The 22,925-nt window shown below is 45.8% G+C and overlaps 1 protein-coding gene across 2 annotated transcripts in view; it reads left to right on the top strand.

Annotated features, from left to right (window-relative positions):
- The window catches only part of BCR (BCR activator of RhoGEF and GTPase), a 100,407-nt gene that overhangs the window by 41,400 nt on the left and 36,082 nt on the right, over nucleotides 1-22,925 (top strand). For both annotated transcript variants that reach the window (XM_009092257.4, XM_018916438.3), the window contains exons 2-5: nucleotides 5,806-5,990; nucleotides 17,718-17,822; nucleotides 18,328-18,513; nucleotides 22,069-22,176. In XM_009092257.4, the coding sequence (XP_009090505.1) occupies nucleotides 5,806-5,990; nucleotides 17,718-17,822; nucleotides 18,328-18,513; nucleotides 22,069-22,176 (584 nt within the window). The remainder of the gene's footprint in view (nucleotides 1-5,805; nucleotides 5,991-17,717; nucleotides 17,823-18,327; nucleotides 18,514-22,068; nucleotides 22,177-22,925) is intronic.

The following is a 22,925-nucleotide window of genomic DNA, read 5'->3' as shown; positions in this document are numbered from 1 at the left end:
TGGTTGAGAGATGACTTACTGGAATGAGAGACCAGAGGATGCAAACCTGAAATGGATGTTGGTGATTGTGGGAAAATCTGCTGAAATTTTGGATTCACAAACTCCTTTTTTGCATTCTGCATAAGCTGCAGTTGCCATTCTAGTGTCCAGCAATGTATTTGGAAACCTCCCTTCCTGGGGTGCTGTTTCCCTTTTGTTCTGTTCCCTGGAGAGTCTTTCATGTCTCCTGCAGAAGGGACAGTGCTTGTGTTAAACTGCTTGTTTAGCTCTGGCTTTGAGCTGATGGCTGTTTCCTGGGTGAGCTGTGTTTCTCTGCAGCCCATGCTCCCAGTCAGCTTGTTCAGCAGTGTGAGGGATCATCCCCTGGATGTTTTCAGTGATGGGGTGCCTGGTAAGGGTCTGTCAGCACTGATAGCTGGCTTCACTTCATGTGTCTAAAGGGGAAACTTGGTCTGAGGCCATAGGCAGGCTTGGAGCTAACTTGGGATGCTTTTGTCCTTGATTTTACCTTGGACTGAAGAATGAGTTTACAAATTAGTGGGACTTTTTGTTGCTAAATGGATGGTTTTGTACATGAGGGGGGGCTCCAGGGCTCAGTGAACACCCTTATGTGTAGGTGTGCCATCTTTATGTAGAGATAGAAAGGATGAAGAAAATAGTTTGTTTTGAATCTCTTTAGCATCCTAGCAGAGCCTTTTCTTCTTCCATACAAGAAAAGTAAAGTTGTAGGGATTTGACATGGCAAACATATCTGTTCTTTTTCTTTTGAATTTGACCTTTGTGTCCTGGGGGACAGGCTCCTGGTACAGGTAAACACCATAATTATAATTTGTGGATCTCGGTTTTGTGTGAAATTGTACATGTTGAGTGTGCTGTTTCCTGGGTTTGGAGATGATGATTCAGGATATGTCAAAGAAATATGCAACATGTTTAGCTTTCCATAGCTTAGTTATTATATCTTTTAGAGAATGGTGCTGTATTCCCCAGGCAACTGCATTCACAGCCATCCACACTGATGTACTTGGACATGTGCTCAGCACTGGGCCTGAATCCCTGATCCTCCTCCAAGTAGCCTGGCCAGCACTAAGAAATAAAGTGACATGTTTCTGTATTGTTTATCACCAAGTAAACAGTGATATGCAAAAGCTGGAGCTAAGGTTGGAAGGCACATTAGTAACTTAAAGGTTACAAAGGAAAAACAAAAATAGAAGGGGTGTTGCATTCCAGTAACTTATCCCTGAAGCAGCCACGTGTAAATCCCAGGAACTGACTGAGCTGCAGCCTGAAGGAAAATGAAGCAGTGTTTTGCTAATATGTTCTTCAGTAGCAGCAGAAGCTATTAAGTGTGTACCTAGCCCATATCTGCTGTGTGTGTATCCTTCCAGTTTGGATCTCTGAGCCACGAACTAGATCACAGAGCTGATCCAGCTTAGTAGGGAAGCGTCAAAGATATTTTTCTTTGAGCTGGCTGAGTTCTTTATCTGGACCACAGGCATCTGTGGGGTTGCAGAACTAAGGGGGTAAGAGGGGAAAGGGCAGTGAAGTGGTTTATGGCTTGGTGGGGGAAACCTAAAACCCTATTGCTGCCAAGACAATGCATTGTCAAGCCATGGCCTCACACATTCCCTGGCACAGAAACACAGGGGTGCAAACTGCCTTAGCTCTGTTCAGCTCTGCAGCTGTGGGGATGTTTTTGGAGTGAGTGTAGACATTACAAACTTGTGCTAGCCGTGGTACCATTCACAAAGAAGCCACAGTGATGTGGGGCTTTGGCAGGATGTACAGCTCCCTTCCCCCTCCAGGATTCTAGGTATTTACTTAGGCAGGCAGGTCTGAGCTGCTGTGGCTTCACTGCTCTTTTAGCAGGATTAGCTGGAGCACAGCTCACTTGGAATCTTCTCTGCAGGCTGCTGTTAAGCCTCTCAAGCAGCTCTGGATGTTGTGCTGCTGTGAAAGTACGACACGTGCGTTTGAACCATTGTGTGCCTGTGGATTAGATGCAGATAATCTTTCTTTTTACTTAGAAGTTAATTTCTTTTACCCTTCCTGCTTTCACATTAGGTCTATGATTTCATATTTCCAAAGAATGAATGTGGCACCCAGCAGGAAGGGTGTAGGCAACAGGGCAAGGGAGCAGTGTTGCCGTGCTCTCCCTGAGTGCCAGTGGATTTATAACTGTGAATTTGCCAGATTCTTCCTTAGCCCCCAGCCAGGTGAAATTTGAAGCAGTTTAGAAGAGGGGGAGGCAAAAGGTCACAGAGGAAAGGAATATTATATTTGAGTAAAACAAAAGAAAATGAAAATGGGACAGAGATGAAAAACAAGATGAGAGGATGGAAGCAGTAACTGAGGAAGGAAATGCTAGAACAGGCTCATATAAGCTGAAGCAAAACAAGGCCAGGCTGTTGCTGTCAGAAGCAAAGGTGGAAGTAAATGCTTGAGTGGGTTTTTGCAGAATGGGTGAATTAATGATGAGCCTTTGTAGCCCCAGGTGGTTCACAGCCCGTTGTGCTGGTGCAGGAGAGTGGTGCTGTGAGAGAATGTCAGAGTGCCAGGGGTACAAACAGCTCCTGTTGTGTGCTGAGAGGGCTCATTTCTGTAAGTCACAGCTGCTGCTCCTCTCTGTGGGATGAGATCTCTTTCAGGTTACCCAGAGAAGAGGAGAAAGGGTTGTGCCTGGTGGTGAGGTGAGAAGCAGAGCACACGTAGAGCTGTGTCCTCAGTCTCTCTCAGGTGCTCTCTCAGCACACCGTGTTGGAGCCCATCAACCTTGTTTGCCTGCCCTCTTTCTTGTCAGCAGTTATCTGCTGTTGCTGTGGTTCATCTTCCTCTGGCCTTGATGGCAAAGTTATTGATAGTAACTCTGAGCCTGGCCCTAAAATGAGAATAGGAACCCTCTTAATGCTCAGCTTGACAGGGACACTGGCTAAGAAACCAAGTGCTCTTGCTTGAGCCCATGTGCTGTCTCCACTTGGCCCTAGGGCAGCTGAAGTGTCCGAGCAGGTGAGCTCCTGGCTCTGATCTCTTTGCTCTGGTCCTTTGCTCGCAGGTGGAGGCTGAGCAGGCTGAGAGCTTTGTGCTGGGCTGAGGAGATGTGAATAACCCAGTTTCCCTGGCAACAGCGGCTCTTTCATCACAGAGACACAAGGCTACCTCTGTTCCTGGTGCTCAGGCTTGTGCAGTGTATCTGGCTATGGCAGTACTTGGCTTTTCTGGGAAAAAATGGCAAATAAAAGCAAGAAGGTCTTTCTGCCTTTGAGATAATTAAAACCTCTGTAGGTAGATTGCTGCATTCAGCAATAATAGAAGGCAGAAGGATTATAACTACTTCTAAGCTTTTTAATGTGTGAAGAATCCCTGGAGGATACAGAAATAAAGTTTTAAATTCTGTGTGGGGCTTTATGAACAGATCTCATAGCAGTCTGTGACACTGATAGATTTGCATGATGACTTATTTTCTTTTTTATGGCTAGGGAGACAAAGTGATTCAAAGGTAGATTGAATCTTGTGGCAAAACTAGGAATAAATATCCCTCTGAGCTGATCCTCCACCTGGCATTTCCTCCAGTTTCAGGTAAAGGTTTTCCTGTGCAGCAAGAGACAGAACATGTTATGGGAGGTAGAAGTGTGAAGCTGGTTTTTAGCTGGAGAAAGTGAGGAGAGTGGAAATGCTGTTATTCACTGCAAGCCTTTCTGCTAATGTATTTTAGTCTGCATTAACTCCCCCACTAACAAAAGTGGAGCAAACAATTCATTTTGAGAGTGAGCACTGGGAGTGAAAAAAAATATTCCTGCCTTAATTTCCACACTGATCTTGTGACTTGATCTTGTTACTGCAGGAGTGCAGGGAAATGGGTTTGGTTAAGAATAGTTTGAAGAAACTTCAAACAGGAAAAAGGAACTCTTCCTTGGGTGGGCTGGAGGCCAGCAGACGTGCCCAGTACTGGTGTTCCTCCTTGGATAACACCTGTGTTCAGTTGTCACTGGTGTATCACAGGTTTCTTGGCTTACAAAGTTCCTGTTTTCAGCTACTCCCATTCAAGGTGCTGTTTAGCAAATCAACTTATGTGGTGTTTTCTGAATGGTTGTGGACTCTGCAAAGCTCTAACATCTAGACCAAAGTTCCTTCCAGAGAACAGATACCACCTTCCATCTTGTTGCTGTGATTGTGCACAGTCTAACAAGTCTCTTGAGGAACTCTGAGAGCTTGAGCACAAGGTAATAACTCGAGCAGGTGGGTGACATAAAACTCCCTGAGTTTGTTAAAATAACATTGCCACAGTCCTTCAGCAGCCTCAGGGCCTTGTGCCAGGCTGTTACTTAGCTGGGTGGCATTTGGTACAAGCTGAGACAGAGGCTCACATCTACAGTGAGTTTATTGTTGGGTTTTCAGTATATTGTTTGTGTAAATTCCCAGGCCAGCTCTCCCTCCTGAAAAAGCCACATAGATCAAGTTTTATTCTGTTCCACATAAAGTTCACATCTTTTACTGAAATGAGTCATGCTTTAACTGAGTTTACTGTGAGGGAGGAAAGTGGGCTTTAAAATGTTACTCCTCCACCCTGCCTTAGTGATGTATAACAGGATTATTAGTATGCTTGGCAGCAGCTGCTTATTATTTTAGCAGAACCTGGATATTTGTGAAAACAAGAAATTGCTTCTCCTTGTGTTCAAGTGTATCTGTTTTTCCTTTTTTGATGGCTTTGTCTTCCATAAGGCTCACTGGCTTCTGTAAAGGCAGATCTAGCTTATCTCCTTGGGGTTGTTTTTCAGTTTGGGGAGAAGGGTGCCATTTTATGAAGAAGGGGAGGAACAGCTCTGCCATTTTGTGGGCAATGGCCTGTGCATGGCTGTCACTGTCACACACAGGACACTGCTGGCCATTGGCAGGTGAAAGTGCTTCACAGGCCCATGGAGGTCGTGGTGCAGTGTCACGGTGTAGACACCAAGTTTGGCTCCTCTGTGAATATTTCTTTGTGCAGAGAGATGAAAAGCCTTTGAGCTTATGGCAGAAGGAGCTGCTCAGTGTGCATCCTTGTTACAGATTTTTGCAGGAGCAGTGTCTGTTCACAGCAACTAAAGATGCCATAAGCAGTTTTGCTACTCATTTTTCCTGCAGAATTTCATTGCTGTCTCAGGCAGTAATGGTTAGCTTGACTCCTCATACCTCCATCCTTTTCTGCTTGTGTTTTGGATGTGTTGTTTTAGGGCTTTTTGGGGGAGGGGAGATGGGATGTATAGAAGGGGACAGTGTGATCATTTGTTTAAGTGGTTAAGCTCAAAACAGGAGGAGGGGCAGCCAGCAGAAGAGGACCTTTTAGGGTTTTATTTTTGTCAGTAGGTTGGTTCACTTGGCATGTTGAACCTTTCTTTCCTACTTTCTTGTTGCTAAGAGGTATGGAGAGAGTTACAGTTCTCCCCTGAGTTATGTATTACCTATCTTACCTAAACTGTCATGGGCATCATCTGCTCTCGACTGGCAGAAAACCCAGAGTCTGGTACCCAGTAGGTTCCTAAACCCAGACTGGCAACTTTCATGGAGCTGGCAAAAACATTTATTTTGATGTTAATGCTTTTGAAGGAAGATGTGTGGGAATAAGCTGTAATTAAATAACAACTAATGCAAGAAAGGACTTTGCCTTTTAGAACTTAGAGTAAGTGAAATGAGCTTTTGGTGACAACATGAATTTAACGACATTTCCTCCTCTCCTTGATGCGTGTTTGCTTTCCCAGGGAGCGACCCCAGGAGCTGTGGGGCCGTGCCCTGGCCGTGCAGGCTGAGCAGAGCCTGTGTTGTGTTTTGCAGATGCCCCGTTCGGGGGGACCCCGCCGGGCTACGCCTTCGATGCTGAGCGCGCCGAGGAGCAGCGGCGGCACCATGACATGATGCCCTACATCGACGACTCGCCCTCCTCCTCGCCCCACCTCAGCTCCAAGAGCCGCGGCAGCCGCGACACGCTGTCCTCGGGCTCCCTGGAATCCACCAAATCTGTGAGTCCTTCCCTGCCTCCCTGCTCCCAGCAAAGCCTTGCACTGGTGCCAGGGGTGCTTGGGCTTAGTGGGACAGACAAGGACTGCTAGTGCTGTGGGACATTGTCACCTGTTGTCATCTTATTGCAGGGGTTCCATACTGTTGTCTCCTTAATGCAAAAGTTTCACACCTTCCTGGTGGTTCTGGTGGGCAGCTCCTCAGAGCTGTCCACCAGGACTCTTTCTCCTTCACAAAGCAGCCAACTGACTGCAGTTCCCTTCCCCACCAGCCACCCCACTCTTTTCTAGCACTCTTCTTCTCACTGCTTACAGCTGTGGCCTGGTAAAGTCAGGCCTGTTCCTGATCTTTGATAATTGGCCCAGCTGTAACTCCTTAGGGCTAAGATTGCTTTCTACACTATCTTTATTTTCTTATATTCTGTCCCCCTCCAGTCACCATGATATTTTCTGAAAAATCCTCTTTGCCCAGAATTTTCTCCTGGGAAGCTGAGAAGCCTCAGAGAGGAATGAAAACAATAATTATCAGATTGCTGCTCCTGTGTTTGGCTGCTTTGGAATGTGGTTTGGACATTGTTTACCAACAGGTGAATGTTTGATTGGTTCCATGTGAATTGTTTTTTCTTAATGGCCAATCACAGCTGGCTGTGTCAGACTGAGTCAGTCACGGGTTTTTATTATTCATTCTTGTTAATCCTTCTGATCTAGCCTTTCTCTTTCTTTAGTATAGTTTTAGTATAGCATGCTTTAATATCATATAATATAATATCATAAAATAATAAATTAGCCTTTTGAGAACTTGGAGTCAGATTCTCATCTCTCACTTTGTCCTGGGACCCTCACAAACACCACAGGACATCACCCAACACGACCCAGCACCGCCTGGTGTTGTACATTGTACATTTTAGCTGATGCTAGGCTAACTTCAGGGCTCAATGTTGTGTGTGGCTTTCACATTCTCTGAAAAAATTCCTTCGCCCAGCATTTTTCTCCTGGGAAGCTGAGAGGCCTCATAGAAAAGGAAAACAATTCTTATCTCATTTGTTTCTCCTGTGCTGTGCTGGTGTGGAATGTGTTTGGAGATTGTTTACACACAGGTGATTGTTTCATTGGACTCTGGTGAGTTGTTTTGACTCATTGGCCAATCAGTGCCAAGCTGTCAGGACTCTGGAGAGAGTCAGGAGTTTTCATTACTATCTTTTTAGCATTCAGTAAGTATCCTTTCTGTATTCTTTAGTATAGTATAGTATTCTTTAATATAATATAGTATTATAAAGTAATAAATTAGTTTTCTGAGGACATGGAGTCAGAGTCATCATTCCTGCCTTCATTGGGGCTTCCCTGCAAATACAATAGTTGTGTATATGATTTTTGAGCCCTTTGTGCATTTTGGTGGAGAGAATTGGTGACTAATTGCAGTTGAGAGGGTCTCTGAATTGTAGATATTTTGGAAAGGAGGCTGTGGAACGAAGCACATTCATACATCTCTGCAGTGAGTTGTCATTGCCTTTCACAAGGAAAATTAAAGTTATTTTCAGGTAGGTTAAGGGTTTTGATCAAGCACGTGGAAGATCTGTTTCCTACACCCTGTGAAAGTGGAATAAAAAGAATTAGAAGTGCCAGCTCTGAAATGGTGACTTTGGTTGGGAGATGGCCACTACTTGTAATGGATTTGACTATTCACTAAATAGCTGACTGGATCATCAATTATCAGTGATTAAAAATCCAGAAGGGGCTGCCTTCCTGACCTGTGGCTTAACATGGCCCTTCAGTCTACCTGGCTTTGGTTTTGTTTCAGGTTCAGTAGCATGGCTATAGCTTGGAACTTCAGGAAAACTTCTATTTTTGGTTTTACAGTATTCTTAGTAGTGGGTCATCTGCATGCCTTGATAAAGAACTTTTGGCTCTGCTGTCTTCACCGTCCAAAATGTCTTGGTTTCAGCTTGGATTTGTCTCTTTGCCTTTCAGCCTTTTGTTTCTTTTTATCCTTTTGCAATAGATTGCAGAGCACTTGAGTCCCAAGTTACTTTTTTCCTGAATATTTTTATCCTTTTCAAACTTTTGGGTTCCCCAAATCATTCATAAAGATGTTCAATAGCACAAAGACAACTGTCACTTCCTTCCTACAGTACTTCAAAGAAAATGTGCCAAACAATCTTGAATTCCCACATTGTAAATGACACTTTGGAATCTCTCATCCAAGTGTTTTAACTTATGTGTTGCCTTTATATTGTTCTTTCCTGTTAATTAAGATATCGTGGAAGATAATTATGGATATTTTAGAACTATCAGTGTATGTGTAAATCAACACCATCACCATTATCAGGCAGTTTTATTTATCTTGCATCAAAAGGAGAGTCTGAGAAGTGCCACCAGCCATCATTATGCACATCCTCCTGCTCTCTGTTGGTTACTGTCACAGCTAGGCTCACTTCTTCCAGCAGGAATTCTGGGCTAGGAATCCTTCCTGATACAGTGTCCTTGTTCTTTCTCACTTGTAAAATTCATTGTCAAGATCTCTTAAAGCGTTATCAAGTAGATATATTGTTGGTGTTTGCTTAATTTTATTTGACTGTAAAATGTAGAATCTAGTTAGCTGCTTATGCTTTAGTGTGTTCATTTTGAGATGCTTTCTTATCTTTCAAGATGAGAATTCTTGTGATATGTAAGAGGCTTTTGAGTGGAGAAATTATCATTAGTAAATTCAAAGAGCTCCTAAACCATTTTAATATTGGCTTGAGATTTTCAGGTTATGTTTCTCATGATGGAGGAAAAAACAGTGTGACTACACATGGCTGAGAGTTATCTTCAAAGAACCAGTTATGACAGTGCCTGTGACTGGAGGCCTGGAGGAGACTCTGCCTAAGAGTTAATCTTTATTTGTTTGAATGTTGCCTCATAAGCATTTAACAGTAGTTAATTTAAAAATTACTTTAGTAATGCTTGAAGGCTGCTTCTTCAAAAATAATTTTTAAAATAAATTGCTGCTTTATTTTTTCTGACTATAAAAAGATGTTTCATGTCTTCTAAAAGAAAGAGGTGTCCTGGTACAGATTGGACTTCTAATCATGAACCTCAGCTGCTTCATTTGATCCTGTCTGTAATCAGTCCACAGATGACAGTCCCTGGACAGTCCAGGACATGCAGAAAGAGACTAATTTATATCCAGGTATTTCCCAGGCAAGTTAAGCTCTCAGTCATCATGAGCTCTGAGAGGGCTTTTGCTGAGCTGTTTTCAGCTATAGTGGAAAAGACATCAGTAACAAAGTTGTGTCAAACACACACACGAAGTTAAGAGCCAAACACATAACATGTGTTGGACCAGAAATACCAGGACATGTCTCTTCCATTTGCTTTTGTACTAAACCTGATTAGCAGAAGACATGGTTTGTTTAGATGTGTTTACTTCTAAAGTTATCTTCTTGCCCTTTTACTTTTAACTGAGGTGCCTGCAGTTACTTCTGAAAATTTCAGATTATTTTTATGACCAGAGTCTGGAAGTGAAGTGAACTGTGTGCAGCAGCACAATGCATGCACTACATAGACCATGGCAAAACATGAAGGTTGTAAAGTCAAGAACTCTTGAATCATTATGATAACTTTGAATTGTTCAATTGTCCCATCTTTCCTGTGGGCTCCTGCACTGTGCAGTGGATACAGTGAATGGTTCTCACTGGATTCAGTAGTTCATCTCCAGAGCTGCACCTTAGTTACAGGACACTGCAGACTCCAGTCTGGGTCCAGCAGTATTCATTTCCATTAAGTACAGATCCAGCTGGAGTGCCACACAGGTTAATTGTCCTGCAGTGTTCCTGGGAGATAAGAGGATGGAATGTTCACTAACCACAGGTAACCAGGGCAGACAGGTTATGGGAGAAGCATCTGCTAATTTTGGGTGTTTAATGTGATATGTGTAATGTTCTGCAAAACCAGGTTCTGACTTTTAACACAGCTTTCTTCACATTAAGGTAAAATTCCTTTCATTTCACTTTGCAACCAAGTGTTAACTGCACTTCAGTCACACACCCAGAAAATGGAAAATGTAGCAAACAATGATATTTACTTTTTTTTTTCATAAATATAAATTTAAGGAATTCATTTATCATCACACAGGCATTGCAGCATTCTGCTGTGATGTTTAGCTGCCTCATCCATGAGACCTCTTGGGGTCTGCATTTTTGCTAACTGAATATTGAGGGCATTTTGCTTTGACTTATTTTATGGGCTTGCTCTGGGCTTTGTATTATTCTGCTGGGTGTTTGACTGAGTTCCTCCACCTCCCTAGAGCAGCTATAGCCTGTGGGTGGGCAGCACATCAGGGCTCACCTGCTCTGTCCAGCCACCATGGAGAAAGTACAGAGTGCCAGCAGCACTGTCTCTTGCTGGAAGAGAATGAAGGGAAACCTCCTGGACTGCTTGTGAAGGAGCTTCCTGCTGTTCCCTCAGTGTGTAGGGGGACCAGCTCCCAGCACATTCTATTCCAAGAACTGAGGGTTGCAGCTGACTTCCAGAGGTTTGTGGTGTTTACACTTTGCACCTGGGCAGTGTTTTCTACTCCCTCCTACCACCTCTGTCTCCTGAGCAGATGAGGAGGTGCTGCCTGCTCTGCCTCCAAACTGTGCCACTTCAGCCACAGCTGGGGTATTCCATCCCCCCAGTTCCCTGGGCTATCCCCATCCCCCCAGTTCCCTGGGCTATCCCCATCCCCCCAGTTCCCTGGGCTGTCCCCATCCCCCCAGTTCCCTGGGCTATCCCCATCCCCCCAGTTCCCTGGGGTATCCCCATCCCCCCAGTTCCCTGGGGTATCCCCATCCCCCCTGTTCCCTGGGGTATTCCCATTCCCCCAGTTCCCTGGGGTATCCCCATCCCCCCAGTTCCCTGGGGTATCCCCATCCCCCCAGTTCCCTGGGGTATTCCCATTCCCCCAGTTCCCTGGGGTATCCCCATTCCCCCAGTTCCCTGGGGTATCCCCATCCCCCCAGTTCCCTGGGCTATCCCCATCCCCCCAGTTCCCTGGGGTATCCCCATCCCCCCAGTTCCCTGGGCTGTCCCCATCCCCCCAGTTCCCTGGGCTGTCCCCATCCCCCCAGTTCCCTGGGGTATTCCCATCCCCCCAGTTCCCTGGGCTGTCCCCATCCCCCCAGTTCCCTGGGGTATTCCCATTCCCCCAGTTCCCTGGGGTATCCCCATTCCCCCTGTTCCCTGGGGTATCCCCATTCCCCCAGTTCCCTGGGGTATCCCCATCCCCCCTGTTCCCTGGGTATTCCCATTCCCCCAGTTCCCTGGGGTATCCCCATCCCCCCAGTTCCCTGGGGTATTCCCATTCCCCCAGTTCCCTGGGCTATCCCCATCCCCCCAGTTCCCTGGGGTATTCCCATCCCCCCTGTTCCCTGGGGTATCCCCATCCCCCCAGTTCCCTGGGGTATTCCCATTCCCCCTGTTCCCTGCCCTGTTGCTGCCCAAGGAGGAGGCCAGGGCTGCACTGGCATTGTTTTGTCTGTGATCCAGAGAGGGACAGGCAGCAGAGCTGTTTGTAGTGTGGGTCTCAGCAGCCCTTACCTTGTCATTTGTATGGAAGGAGGCCTTAACAAATGTTTGTAGAGTCTGACCCTACTTGCTCTATTTCTTCTGGCTCTTCTAGAATCTCAGGCTGGGCTCCTGATGCATGTCCTGCCATAAAATCAGTGCTTTTGCCAAACTTTGTTCTGAAGCAAGCCTACAGGGACAGTGGAAAAAGGAGAAATAGGTTCCACTAATGCTTAAGATGTTTGTTTATTTAACTTAAGAAGAGATTTAATTTTCCCAAACCTGCCTTTCGGTAACAGCTGAACTGTTATGATTGAACTTTACAGAAATTCTGGGAACCTCTCTTGGAAAATGTCAGCCCAAATGTTTGCCAAATAAGACAGTGCTGGTAGCTTCAGAAGGTGTCAGACTGTTGGTAAAAAAATAGTGATAATTCACTCCCAGAAAGAGAGAGAATGTGTCTGTCTTTCCCATACAGTGAGGGTGAAGAGCAGAGAAAATACCTGGAAGAGTTGGAGGAGGACAGGGGGAAAGCTTGGTAAAGTATTCTTAGGCCACAGGAAGGTGTAGGGACAGCTGGAAAATCAGTGAGTGACACCCTTCAGAGGAGAAGAGTCACTGCCAGGAGTTCTGGAGTGGGTAGCTTGCAGCCTGGAGGCCAGAGAATGCTGGGAGAGGGGGAAGGCTCACTCTGTCCTCCTGGTGCTGCTCCTCATGTGAGGAGAGGTTGCAGCCCTGGGAAGTGCAGGAATAGGAAAGGCCTCTGAGGAGGCTCCCCAGCAGAGGCAGGCTCAGGGAGGTTTGTGGGGCTCTGTGGAGGCAGTGGAAAAGCAAAGCTCATTCCACTGCCCCAGGAAATGAGGAGAGTCCCTTCTCAGGAATTTAGAAGATGAGTTTTTGACAAAACAGATCTTTCCAATTTTTGCATATATCAAAGCAAGGGAGGCAGGAGTGCAAAACTCCTGCTACTGCTTCCTGCTTTGGAGGAGATATTGGCTGGTACTTACAGGCTTTCAGGTAGAATTTTCTTTCCTTTTCTGCCATGCATCCATGGTTGGTGCAGCATTGGCAGCCATTGCCTGTCCTCAGATCAGATCCCTTTGTTCCTGCTGTCTTCCAGCTCAGCAAGAGCAGGGCTGTGGCAGAGCAGGTTGTGGGTTTTGCTCCTAGCTTGGTCCCAGGGGGATGCAGAGAAGCTGACCTCTGAAGCTACACAGTAAATGGGATTACTGCTCCTCTTGGTACTACTCTTGCCAGCTTGTCCTTCCCCCTCCAACATTTCCTAATCATTCTTTCTTCCTCTCAGTATTTGAATTGGTTTGTTTGTTTTGTTTTACTGTCACTTTCCCCTCACCACCCCCAACAGATGAAGCTTTTCCTTTTTATTCTCCAGTTCTTTGCTCCTTAAGGCTCTGCCTGGATGTAAGCCCTTCCTGAGGAGAGCTGGCACACCAGTACTGATGTTATAAATAATGTTGGCTCCTCTCCCTGCTGCTTCCCCTCCCCACATGGAGCATGATTGGCTTGATTACAGAATTTGCCCCATTTAATATCGCCAGGACAATGAGACACCTCCAGCAGAAGCTTTCAAACATATTTACACTTTAAAAATTGAACAGAATGTTTTACTCCTTGGTAAGCTGGCAGCTTCTGTATGAGATTGTGAGCTGTCCTTATGGGAAACCTTGCCTTTGAACACATTCATTGCATGGTGTGTGAACAGCCTGTACCAAAGGAAGAGTTAAAGTGCCTTTTAAACACCCACTTTGAATCCCTGATTCTCTTTAAAGAGCTGTGTCAGCAGCAACCTCTTTGCAAAATCTTACATATTGTGGTTTCTGGAGTCTTAATCTGTGCTCTTCTAACATTTGCAAGAAAACAATTGTTGCTGTTAATTTAAACAAGAACCAGGAAGCCCTGAGTTCTTTAACCAGAGTCAGGAGGAGCTGAATCTGTCTAAACCTTGGAGCTGGTGAATGTCAGCCTTGCAGTAATTGAACACAACACAAGATGCCAACCTGGTTAGTAAACTAAAGCACTTGGGCTGACAAGCTGTAAACACATTGAGCCCAGCCATGACTTGGGGCCAGCACGTGCTCTCTGCTATCTCCAGATATCAGATATGTGCTCTCTCATATCTCCAGATATCAGATATGTGCTCTCTGATATCTCCAGAGCTTCCAGCCCTCTCCCTGGCTGTGGTTCAGGTTGCAAGATTGCACTGTGATTCAGTCTTTTGGTTTTTAAGGCTTTGGAATAGCAAAAAGCATCCCCCAATTGAGAAGAGAGGAGGGCACCAGGACCTGAGGTACCTGTGTCATTTCCTGCAGCCTGCTTTCCATCTTCCTTTTTGTTTTGGTGGTTTTTTAAATGTAGTTCATGAGGACTGGAAGCAAAGCACTGATGTCCTGTTTGTTCAGATCTGGCTGGGTGCTCGGTCCTCACAGCTCCCACAGCAGGGAGGCAGGAATGCTCTGACTGCTGCCCTGGTAGAGTCCTGTAAGATTTATTCTGAAACAAGTGGGTAGAGAGATAGCCAAAAGCTGGCAGGGCAGTGGAGAATGGTTAGACATGGATGCTGGCATCAAAGAGGCAGGGACAGTCAGAGCATGAAATACCAGTCAGACTTGTACAAGTGGAAAACAGGCTAACCAAGCTGGGTAGGAAGCATGGGATGGACTGCTGACCACCTGGCACTCCCTGCTGAGTGGTTGGAGTTTGCCAATACAGGCTACTCCCACTTCCTGCTGGGAATATCCCATCTGCACTTTGGTAAGAGGTGTATTCTCCCCATCCTCTGTGGTCTGGTAGCTGTGGTACCAGCTCCTCCACTTGCCACAAGCAGCTCAAAGATTTCAGACTGCTCCTTTCTTGCCAGGGCAGGGGAAAGGAGTCCTCAGCCTTGGCAGGTCTCCCTGTACTGGTGGGAAGCTTGATACTGATGCCCAGGATGTTCCCTCTAGCTGTCCTGGCTGGAGAGCAGGAACAGAGGGGCAGTGAGGCTGTTGGAATCAGTGTTGCTCTTTGTTCCCCTTCTGTGCCAGACACAGGCAAAGCAGGAATGCCCTTGGCCCTGAGTGCATCACAGCTTGGCTGCTGTGGGCAGGGTGGGAGGGCAGTCCCACAGTCTCTGCCTGCTCACTGCTGTCCTGGTCTGGGTGAGCAGGTGAGCCTGCTCCCAGGTCTGTAAGTGAGGAATGTTGTAATACCAAATAATAAACTTCCTCTTCTTCCTCCTGATTTTGGCACCAAGTGAATTTCTGAGTCTTGGAGTACATTTCATAACACGTGTGACTTAAAAGTACCCTGAGGCTGAAGAAGCACAGGGGCTGCTTTCCAGATGTTCATGGTGCTCCACACAGCCCCAGCTGACACTGTGAGCAAAGGCCTCCCTCAGCAGGAGCTCTTGTCAGGACACAGCTCCTGGGAGGGAACAGGAGCAGCAGCACAATGCACAGAGCAGCTCCCTGGTGGTGCACTGATCCCTGACACAGCAGGAGCAGGGGATCATCTTTTCACACTGGAGGAAGCTGTATGTAAATCTGAGGTACTGCATGGGAGATCTTGTAATGTGCCCTGTGATTGTTGGAACAACTCCCTGAGGGTTTCTTGAGCAATTGCTGTGCAGAGCATAAAGCAGTGCCTGCCCTGTGTCCTGGCTGCCTGGGGCTGCACTTCTGCAAGCATCACACTTGGACAAATGCCCCTATTAACAAAGGCTTGGGACAAAACTGGGGGCTTTGCACAGTGCCCTTGTGGTAATGGGCAGGAAGGAAGGCCTGCAGTGTGTCCTGGGAGATGTTTGTCTCTCCGAAAGTGCATCTCTCAAAGGAGGAAATTAACATTCCGCCAGAAAATGCCGTCTGGTCTCGTCAGCTGATGGTGCCCAGCAAGGGTTGGCCTGGAAATTAAAGCTTTTACTTGTGAAGAGAAAACTGTTCTCAGTGCTCTAAGGAAAACTGATGTGCCACTGTCGTGATGGGGAAATTTAATTCATTTAAATAACTTGTCATTGTGTGCTGCTCTTTACAGATGTTACAGACATACCCAGCTGGTTTTTAAATCCTCACCTCCTCCAAGAGAACCTGGTGAAGATAATTACAGTGCTGTGTCAATATTGACCAGTTACCTCATCCTCAGCACTGCAGACTTTGGAGCACTGTTAGTTTTTCTCAGTGCTCCTTTGCGTAGCTGCACTTTTTCTTTTGTTAAGTGTTGTAAGAAATCTTTGGAAACCAAGAGCAATTGTGTTTTTCTTGCACCAGGGCTGCCACATCCCTTCCTCTTTGGATGAAGGCAATCTCTGTTAACCATCTTGGGGCTGCCTGTCTTGATTACCTGTGTGTACCATGCCTTACAATGCCTTACCATGAGCTGGACATCCAGGCACTCCTGGCACAGAGACCATAAGGAATGGTCACAGCCCTGTTGAACATTTCTATGCCAGTCACACAGGTGTCCATGGATGCACGGAGTCTGCTGCGGTGATCATTTTACCATGGGGTTTGTCACTTGTCTTCTTCTGAAGTCTTCTGAACACTGGTGAATTACAAATTTCTGCCTTCTTTCAGATGCCCTTTCAAGATTTTAAAAGGCAGTGTGGTTCTTACTGAATGTCACTGAAGGGTGGGCTGCAAAGAGAAGTTCTTCTTTCCATGTAGTACCTAATGTGTGTGTAAATCTTACTCATTTCCTTAGAACAGCTTCTGTCTGCCACTTTTATTTAAGAGGTGGTGGTGGCATTTGACACCTTGCAAAATTTTTATGAAGTAGTTGCTACAAGTCTTTTAGGCTAGAATGTAGCTTGTGAAATTTAATGAAACTGTTTGAAAATCAGGATGGTTATTGATGAGACAGAATCCAGAAATATCTGGGAGCGTGAGGATCTGTTTCTTTCTTTGTGTTGTGCGTGGGCTCAAAGTCACAGGATGTGATAGTTCCTGCAAACTGAACCTCCAGCCCAGGTACCTCATCTGTACATCTGCAGAGGACCCTAAGTGGAGCTTTTTGGGGGGCAGCTGTAGGGCTGTATATTCAGTCACTGGAGTGGAGTGTACTGCTCTGCTTCCTGATCCTCCCACTGTGAAATCAAAAGCTGAAGATTCCTCTGGATATTAAGAGTAGGATGGAGCCCCAAAAAACCTACCCAAATCTCTTGAAAAGTATGTACCCTTTCAGAGCCAACTTCTGACTCTATTCTTAGAGACATTTAACAACTTAAAAAGGCTGCAAGAGTTTTAAAATGCTATTTCTGTGAATGACAGAAATAAAAAGAACTGGGAATAGGACTCTGTAAAAGGGGGATGTTTCTCATTATTTATAACCTTCATTGCTCAACCAATTTTTTCTAGTTTTTGGAAAGTTTCACTCAGTTTCACTTTTTCAGGTAACAGTTTTGAGAGGAAGGATCATTGAAATTCAACAGAAGGGATTACTGCTTCTCTTAACACTTGATGCTAGTCTTCCCCATCAGCCCTTGAATGTAGTTATGTGGGGTGGTTTTCCCCCTCTCTTTCTTCAGTTGTTCTGGTTAAGAGCTCCTTCATGGGATCCCAATAAGAAAATCAGCATGTGCATTCCAAATCATGCTGATTATTCCATCCTCTCACTAAAAATAGGCATTGTGCTAGATGGCACTGAAAAATAACTCAGGGAACAGAGGAGAGTGGGAGGAGGAGCAGCCCTGTGGAGCCAGGTCAGGCTGTGACTGGGGCGTGTTCGTGCACACCTGGGGAGGTGCAGAGGAGTGATCCTGGATCCTGTCTGCTCACAGAAACACAGAGCTCCTGGGGAAGGAGGGAGGGCATTGCACAGAGCAAGGGCCCTAACAGTTGTCTAGGAGGATGAATTCTGAATTTTTAAGTTCCATGTTATGAATTTTGTGAAGAGGTCTGGGCACCTAATTGAAACACCACAGCTGGATGACTACAGCTGAAAAGTGTAAATAATCTAAATGGTATCAGTTGCTGGTAAATAAAAATTTCTTTAATGTTTTATGTTTGCATATTTCTAGAAAGAAGATGCTGAGCACAAATGGATGTTTTGGTTTTTAGTCTGAAAGTAAATCCAAAAAACAAGTGTGCTCTGGTCAACTGAATGGTCTTTTACTCTTCATCCTCATTCTTGGGGGTTTTCCTTACTCTCCCTACAACCTGCTCTTTTTTTTTTTTTTAATTTTTTTTTCTCCTAAAAACTTCTTTGTAGAGTGAGCCAGACCTGGAGAAGGGCCTCGAGATGAGAAAATGGGTTCTGTCAGGAATCCTAGCCAGTGAGGAAACCTACCTGAGCCACCTGGAGGCCCTGCTGCTGGTAAGGCTGGGGCGAGATGCCGGTGCAAACACTGGTGCTTGAATTTTCACTGCTGCTTCTGTCCAGAGTTTCCCTGAGCTTCACATACCAGGGGTTACAAGGTGCTGGGTGCAGAAGTCACCTGTTACACCTCCAGTAGAAAGAGGGGCTTAAAGGAAGGACTGGAGTGGCAGAGTTTGGGAGTTGTTAATGTGGCAGTATCCAGGAGCTCTCTGAGTATCCTGTGCTGATTGTTACGTGTTGCTGTACAGTTGGGCAGAGATTAGGGAAATGGAGTGCAAAGGGATTTTAATTGCAACATTAATATCCAGGGAAAATCCACCTATCAGGGGTGGCTGATCCTCACAAGAGAACATGTTCATGTCTAGCTTTCAGGAATTGTGTGAATGCAGATCTCACTTTTCATTAGGATGAAAACTAGCTCTATGGACAGATGTATTGCAGGGTGGCAAAGGTGAATGTTCATAGTCTGCATGATAATTACTTCCTTCTTTCCTCATTTCAGCCTATGAAGCCTTTGAAAGCTGCTGCCACCACCTCCCAGCCCGTGCTGACCAGTCAGCAGATTGAGACAATATTCTTCAAAGTGCCTGAGCTCTATGAGATCCACAAAGAATTCTATGATGGGCTCTTTCCCCGAGTGCAGCAGTGGAGTCACCAGCAACGTGTAGGGGACCTCTTCCAAAAGCTGGTGAGTCAGCTGCCATCCCCAAAGGTGCTGGTACCCCTCACCCATCTCACAGGAGCTGGAGGGTCCCTCTGGTGACTGCAGAGACCAAAGGGCTCAGAGTCTGTGGCTGGAATAGATGAGAGGTTTCTCACCTCCTCACTTTGCCACTGCAGTGGAGGCCCTACAGCAAAAGTGGCTCTTTCACTGTCTTTAATTAAAGACTGCAACAAGCTGTGGTGGTAAAATAAATACATTTTCACATAAATGTTGAGTCTCCAGGGTTTCTGCAGAGTCCTCAAAGCATTTCCTTTAGATGGAGATGGGAGAGTGGCAGTATTGCCAAGTGAACTTCTGAACACCAGCAGTGGAGCATTCCTCATTACTGTGGAACTCCCCCACACATCCTTCCCTCTCTCTCTGGTGCTCTGCTCTACCTGGTGCTGATTTATGGTCATCCCCACTGGCTTTGCTTTTCTGCCACTGTCCTGGCCTTTCTGTTTCCCTTGCTGTTATGCTGATGCAGTCAACCTGCAGCTGAGAATCCTCCAAGCAACCTCAACAAAATTCTCTGAGTGCAGAAAAGGACAAAGACATGTACAGCATATTCCTGAGGCTGAATTAAAATTGCTGAGTTTCTGAGCCAGATGACAAATTGTTTGCATTCTAGGAGGTTTTTTTGGCCCCTTTAGCCTCTCCCCTAGCATGTGCAGAGAGCAAAGGATTAAAGGAGCTGTTTTTTCCTTTTTAGAAAAGAAAAGAAGCTCTGCATTCCTGAGGTGCCTCTGGTTCTCAGGGTAGGAGTGACATTCCAGTGAGGGGTTTATTGGCTGGGGAGTGTGCTTTACCAGGGTCCATCAATTGTTAGCAGCTGTGTTGCCCAGCATCAGCCCCATCCCCTGTGGAGCAGGGGGAGCTGGCCTGGAGGATGATGCTTTCTGTACATGCCAGCAGCTCAAGATGAAAATACAGGAATCTGCTTTTCACTGCCAGCATGTTTTAGCCAGGAGGGGTCAAGTTGGTGCCTTGGTGAATAGTTCATGGTATGCAGTTTGAGCAGCTGGTTTGAGAGGACAAGCCCAGCTGCTGCTGGGGGCTGAAGCAGACACAGAAAGCTGCTGGAAGTAGCAGCCTCACAAGCTGCCCTGGAATTGTGGTGCAGCAATGGGAATAGCACTGATTGGAGAAGACCTTAACATATTCCTTGGCAGGGCTGTCCAGCAGCCCTCTACTCACTGCACAACTACTCAGGCTTTTGTTTCAGACCATTTCTTGTTGGTGGCTGATCTCGGGTGCAGGAGTTCAGCCCTTCCCTGCTCTTACATTCCCTTGATTTTTCTGCATTTGTGACAGAATTGTTGATTTTGTTGGTTTAGCTTTGGAAACAAAGGAACAAATTGCCCTAGTGCAGGAGGCTTTGAGCTGGCATAGCAGTTTTAGTTTCGGGTGGTTTGGTACAGCAGTGGTGGGAATTGTTGGATGAGATAAAGCTAATAATTCTTGGCAGGCACTGGGAAGCAGCTAGATGAGAGAGACAGCAAGAACATCAGGCTTTATAAGGCATCTCCACTGGATGTACATCAAATCTTCTGGAGCAGACTGTTTACTCGTGGTCATGTCATGCAGTCTGATAATAAACACTGAAATATCCAGATGTCCCTGGGGACATTAATTTTCTGTACTCACACAAAAAACAGCACAGTAGATTGAAGTTAGAGAGAGTGGATGCAAAGAGTTTTAGAATTCTGTGTGTTCTGGCACAAAGTATGATCTATTTGCAACATCCAATTGACTGTTATTACACCTTTTCCTGTTGAGAAAAAGAAAAGATGCCAGGCATGTGGGAGTGAAATACGCTTCTCATTTTTGGAGAATATATTGTGCATATTTTTTTATAGCTAGAAAGGAAACTCTTTAGAGCTCTTTTTAGAAATGAAGACATATTTAGCAAACATCCTCACTGATAATCCTCAGAAACAAAAAATATCCAAAATCAACCATTTCTACCAACTCTTGTTTCATTTTCAGTGGGTTCTTTTTAATTAAAAAAAAAAAATCAAACCAGTGCAAAAACAGTGTGTGAGCATTATTGCTTTCATTGGAAGCTTAGTTTTTAATGAAAAAGATGTCTTTGTGATGACACATTCAGAGGAGGAAAATGAAAGCTTAAAAAGACTGTTCAGGAGTAGCAGGAAATGAAAGAGCTGCATGGGAATGGAGAAACTTTAGATCTCTGCCATGTTAGCTGGCATCACCCAAATCTGAATGGCATAAGCCCTGCAAATGGTCAGTAATTCTGACAGCAGCTTCTTCACAGGATGGTGCCTTGGTGGCAAATACAGATTTCATTTTCTCTGTGCTGCTGGGGTCATCCCTGGAATAAGTGAGCACAGTTTTCTTCAGTTTCAGTCATAACTGTGTAATTTTGTGTAAGGGTTGAGATTGATTTTTGTCTTTCAGTAAAATGTTACCTAGGAAATAGCTCACTTCTCTCAGCCCTGTTAACAGAGTTTGTGCAGGGAATGTTGTCCTGGGAGTGGCTTTTTCTCTTCCATCACCTCTGGCCCAAAGCTCCACAGAGAGTGGGAAGCCCAGTGGTTATGAGAGAGAGCAGGAGAGGGAAGGAGCAGTGGGGAAGCTCCTGCTCTGCCTCTTGCACACGTGGTGCAGCAGTGCTGAGGTGGGTGCAGCTCCCTGGCAGTGTCTCCTTGCTGCACCCTTGGCTGCTGCCCGGCCCTGCGGGCTCAGGCTGCCGAGGTGTGCCCAGCCCAGCCTGACAGCTCTGCAGCACAAAGCCAGCTCTGCACTCCAGACAAGCTTGGAGCCTACCCAGGGATTTCCCAGGCTGGATCTTGTGTTCTCTGGCATGAGTATGGCTGAAGTTCCTAAGTCAGCAAACGGTATCAGTGCTAAGACTCTGTGATAATAATGACTTACTACTGCACTCTGAGCCTGTTCCATCTTCTTCTGGACCAATTCCATATTCCTTCTGCTGGAAAAACTGCCATTTCCTGTCACCTAGTGCCCCAGTCACTGCCATCCAAACAGATTGTGCTCTCTTCTGTATTTTCAGCACTCTGCTGCCCTTATAATAATGCTCACTAAGGCAGATATGGGTAATATCTGGATTTGATTTAGTACATCCACCATGCAAAGGCCAACAAGTAGCTTACTGGGGTCACATTTGTGCTCTTGGGCTGAATCATTCCTCCCTGATTCATATGTTGTGGCAAAAAACCAGCAGCTCCAGTTACATCAATGAGCTGCAATATTAATAGATACTAATCTGGCAGTTTAGAAGGGGAAAATAGATGTCAGAAATAAGGATGTGTCACTTTCATAGGCTTTCACATCCTTCCCAAGTAAACTTGTTCAGTATAGGGTGGAACTGGGTGTATGGGGGCACAAGTGCTGGTTGGACAAAGTTGAGAGGTCAGAGATGTCGTTCTGGGCCTGCTCAGCATTCTCTGCAGTTGTTTGGTGTGAAAAAAACATGACCTGGTCACTGGATACCAAGACTGACCATCCCAAACTGCCTTCTTCCCCAGCATTTATTATATTTTGTTTTGCTTCCTGCAGGCCAGCCAGCTGGGAGTGTACCGGGCCTTTGTGGATAACTATGAGGTTGCTATGGAGACAGCAGAGAAATGCTGCCAAGCCAATGCTCAGTTTGCTGAAATCTCTGAGGTAATGTCACGGTGTTCAGACACACGAGCTGTCTGGCTCTGACTAATTCCCTGCCATGTCACTCCTGTCTATTCTCCAAGTACCTCTGCAGCCCTGACTTCTGGAGGAGTTGTGAGCTCCCACAGACTCTCTGCTCCAGCTCGTGTCCTTACACTGAGTTGTACCCTGGGATGGTCGCAGACACAGCCTTTGTGTGCTGTCCCCACCCAGGGAATCTGCTAGAAACTGGCCTTGCTTTGAACTTCTCCAGCTCTGTGCTACCTCCATGCATTTCTAGAAGGGAAAGCTCCGTGTGAGTTTCTCAAATGTTTCTCTTGCTAATGATGATTCTGGCTGTGGTGTAAAAGCCATCCTTAATGGCTTGCACAGTGGCTGTCAGTGGGATTGCAGGCTTCATTGGCATGGAGAGGAGAGGCTAATCCATGAAGAAGGCAAGTGTGTCAACCATAAATCTATAATACTATTCTTTGGCTTGCTCTGATTTCCTCCCTGACAGAGAAGTACCTGTCTCAAAGCATTTTGAATATTTTTTAGGCTTCCCAGACCATCAGCTTTCCCTGCAGGGCATGGTCTCATTGACTCTTTGTATTGCAGTGATTTATTTCTTGAAGAACTCAATTGCCAAGAAAACATGAATTTCATAAGTGTCTCCTTAAAAACAATCAGATAAATTATCAGAGCTGAGCACCACCACGGGCGTTTAGTGCTCTGAGAAAACTCCTGAATACATTCTATATCACATGTCCCTT

Source organism: Serinus canaria, chromosome 15, assembly GCF_022539315.1.
Source record: "Serinus canaria isolate serCan28SL12 chromosome 15, serCan2020, whole genome shotgun sequence".
NCBI lineage: Eukaryota > Metazoa > Chordata > Aves > Passeriformes > Fringillidae > Serinus > Serinus canaria.
Note: the sequence above shows the minus strand (reverse complement) of the source record. Positions and strands in the feature narration are given on the sequence as shown.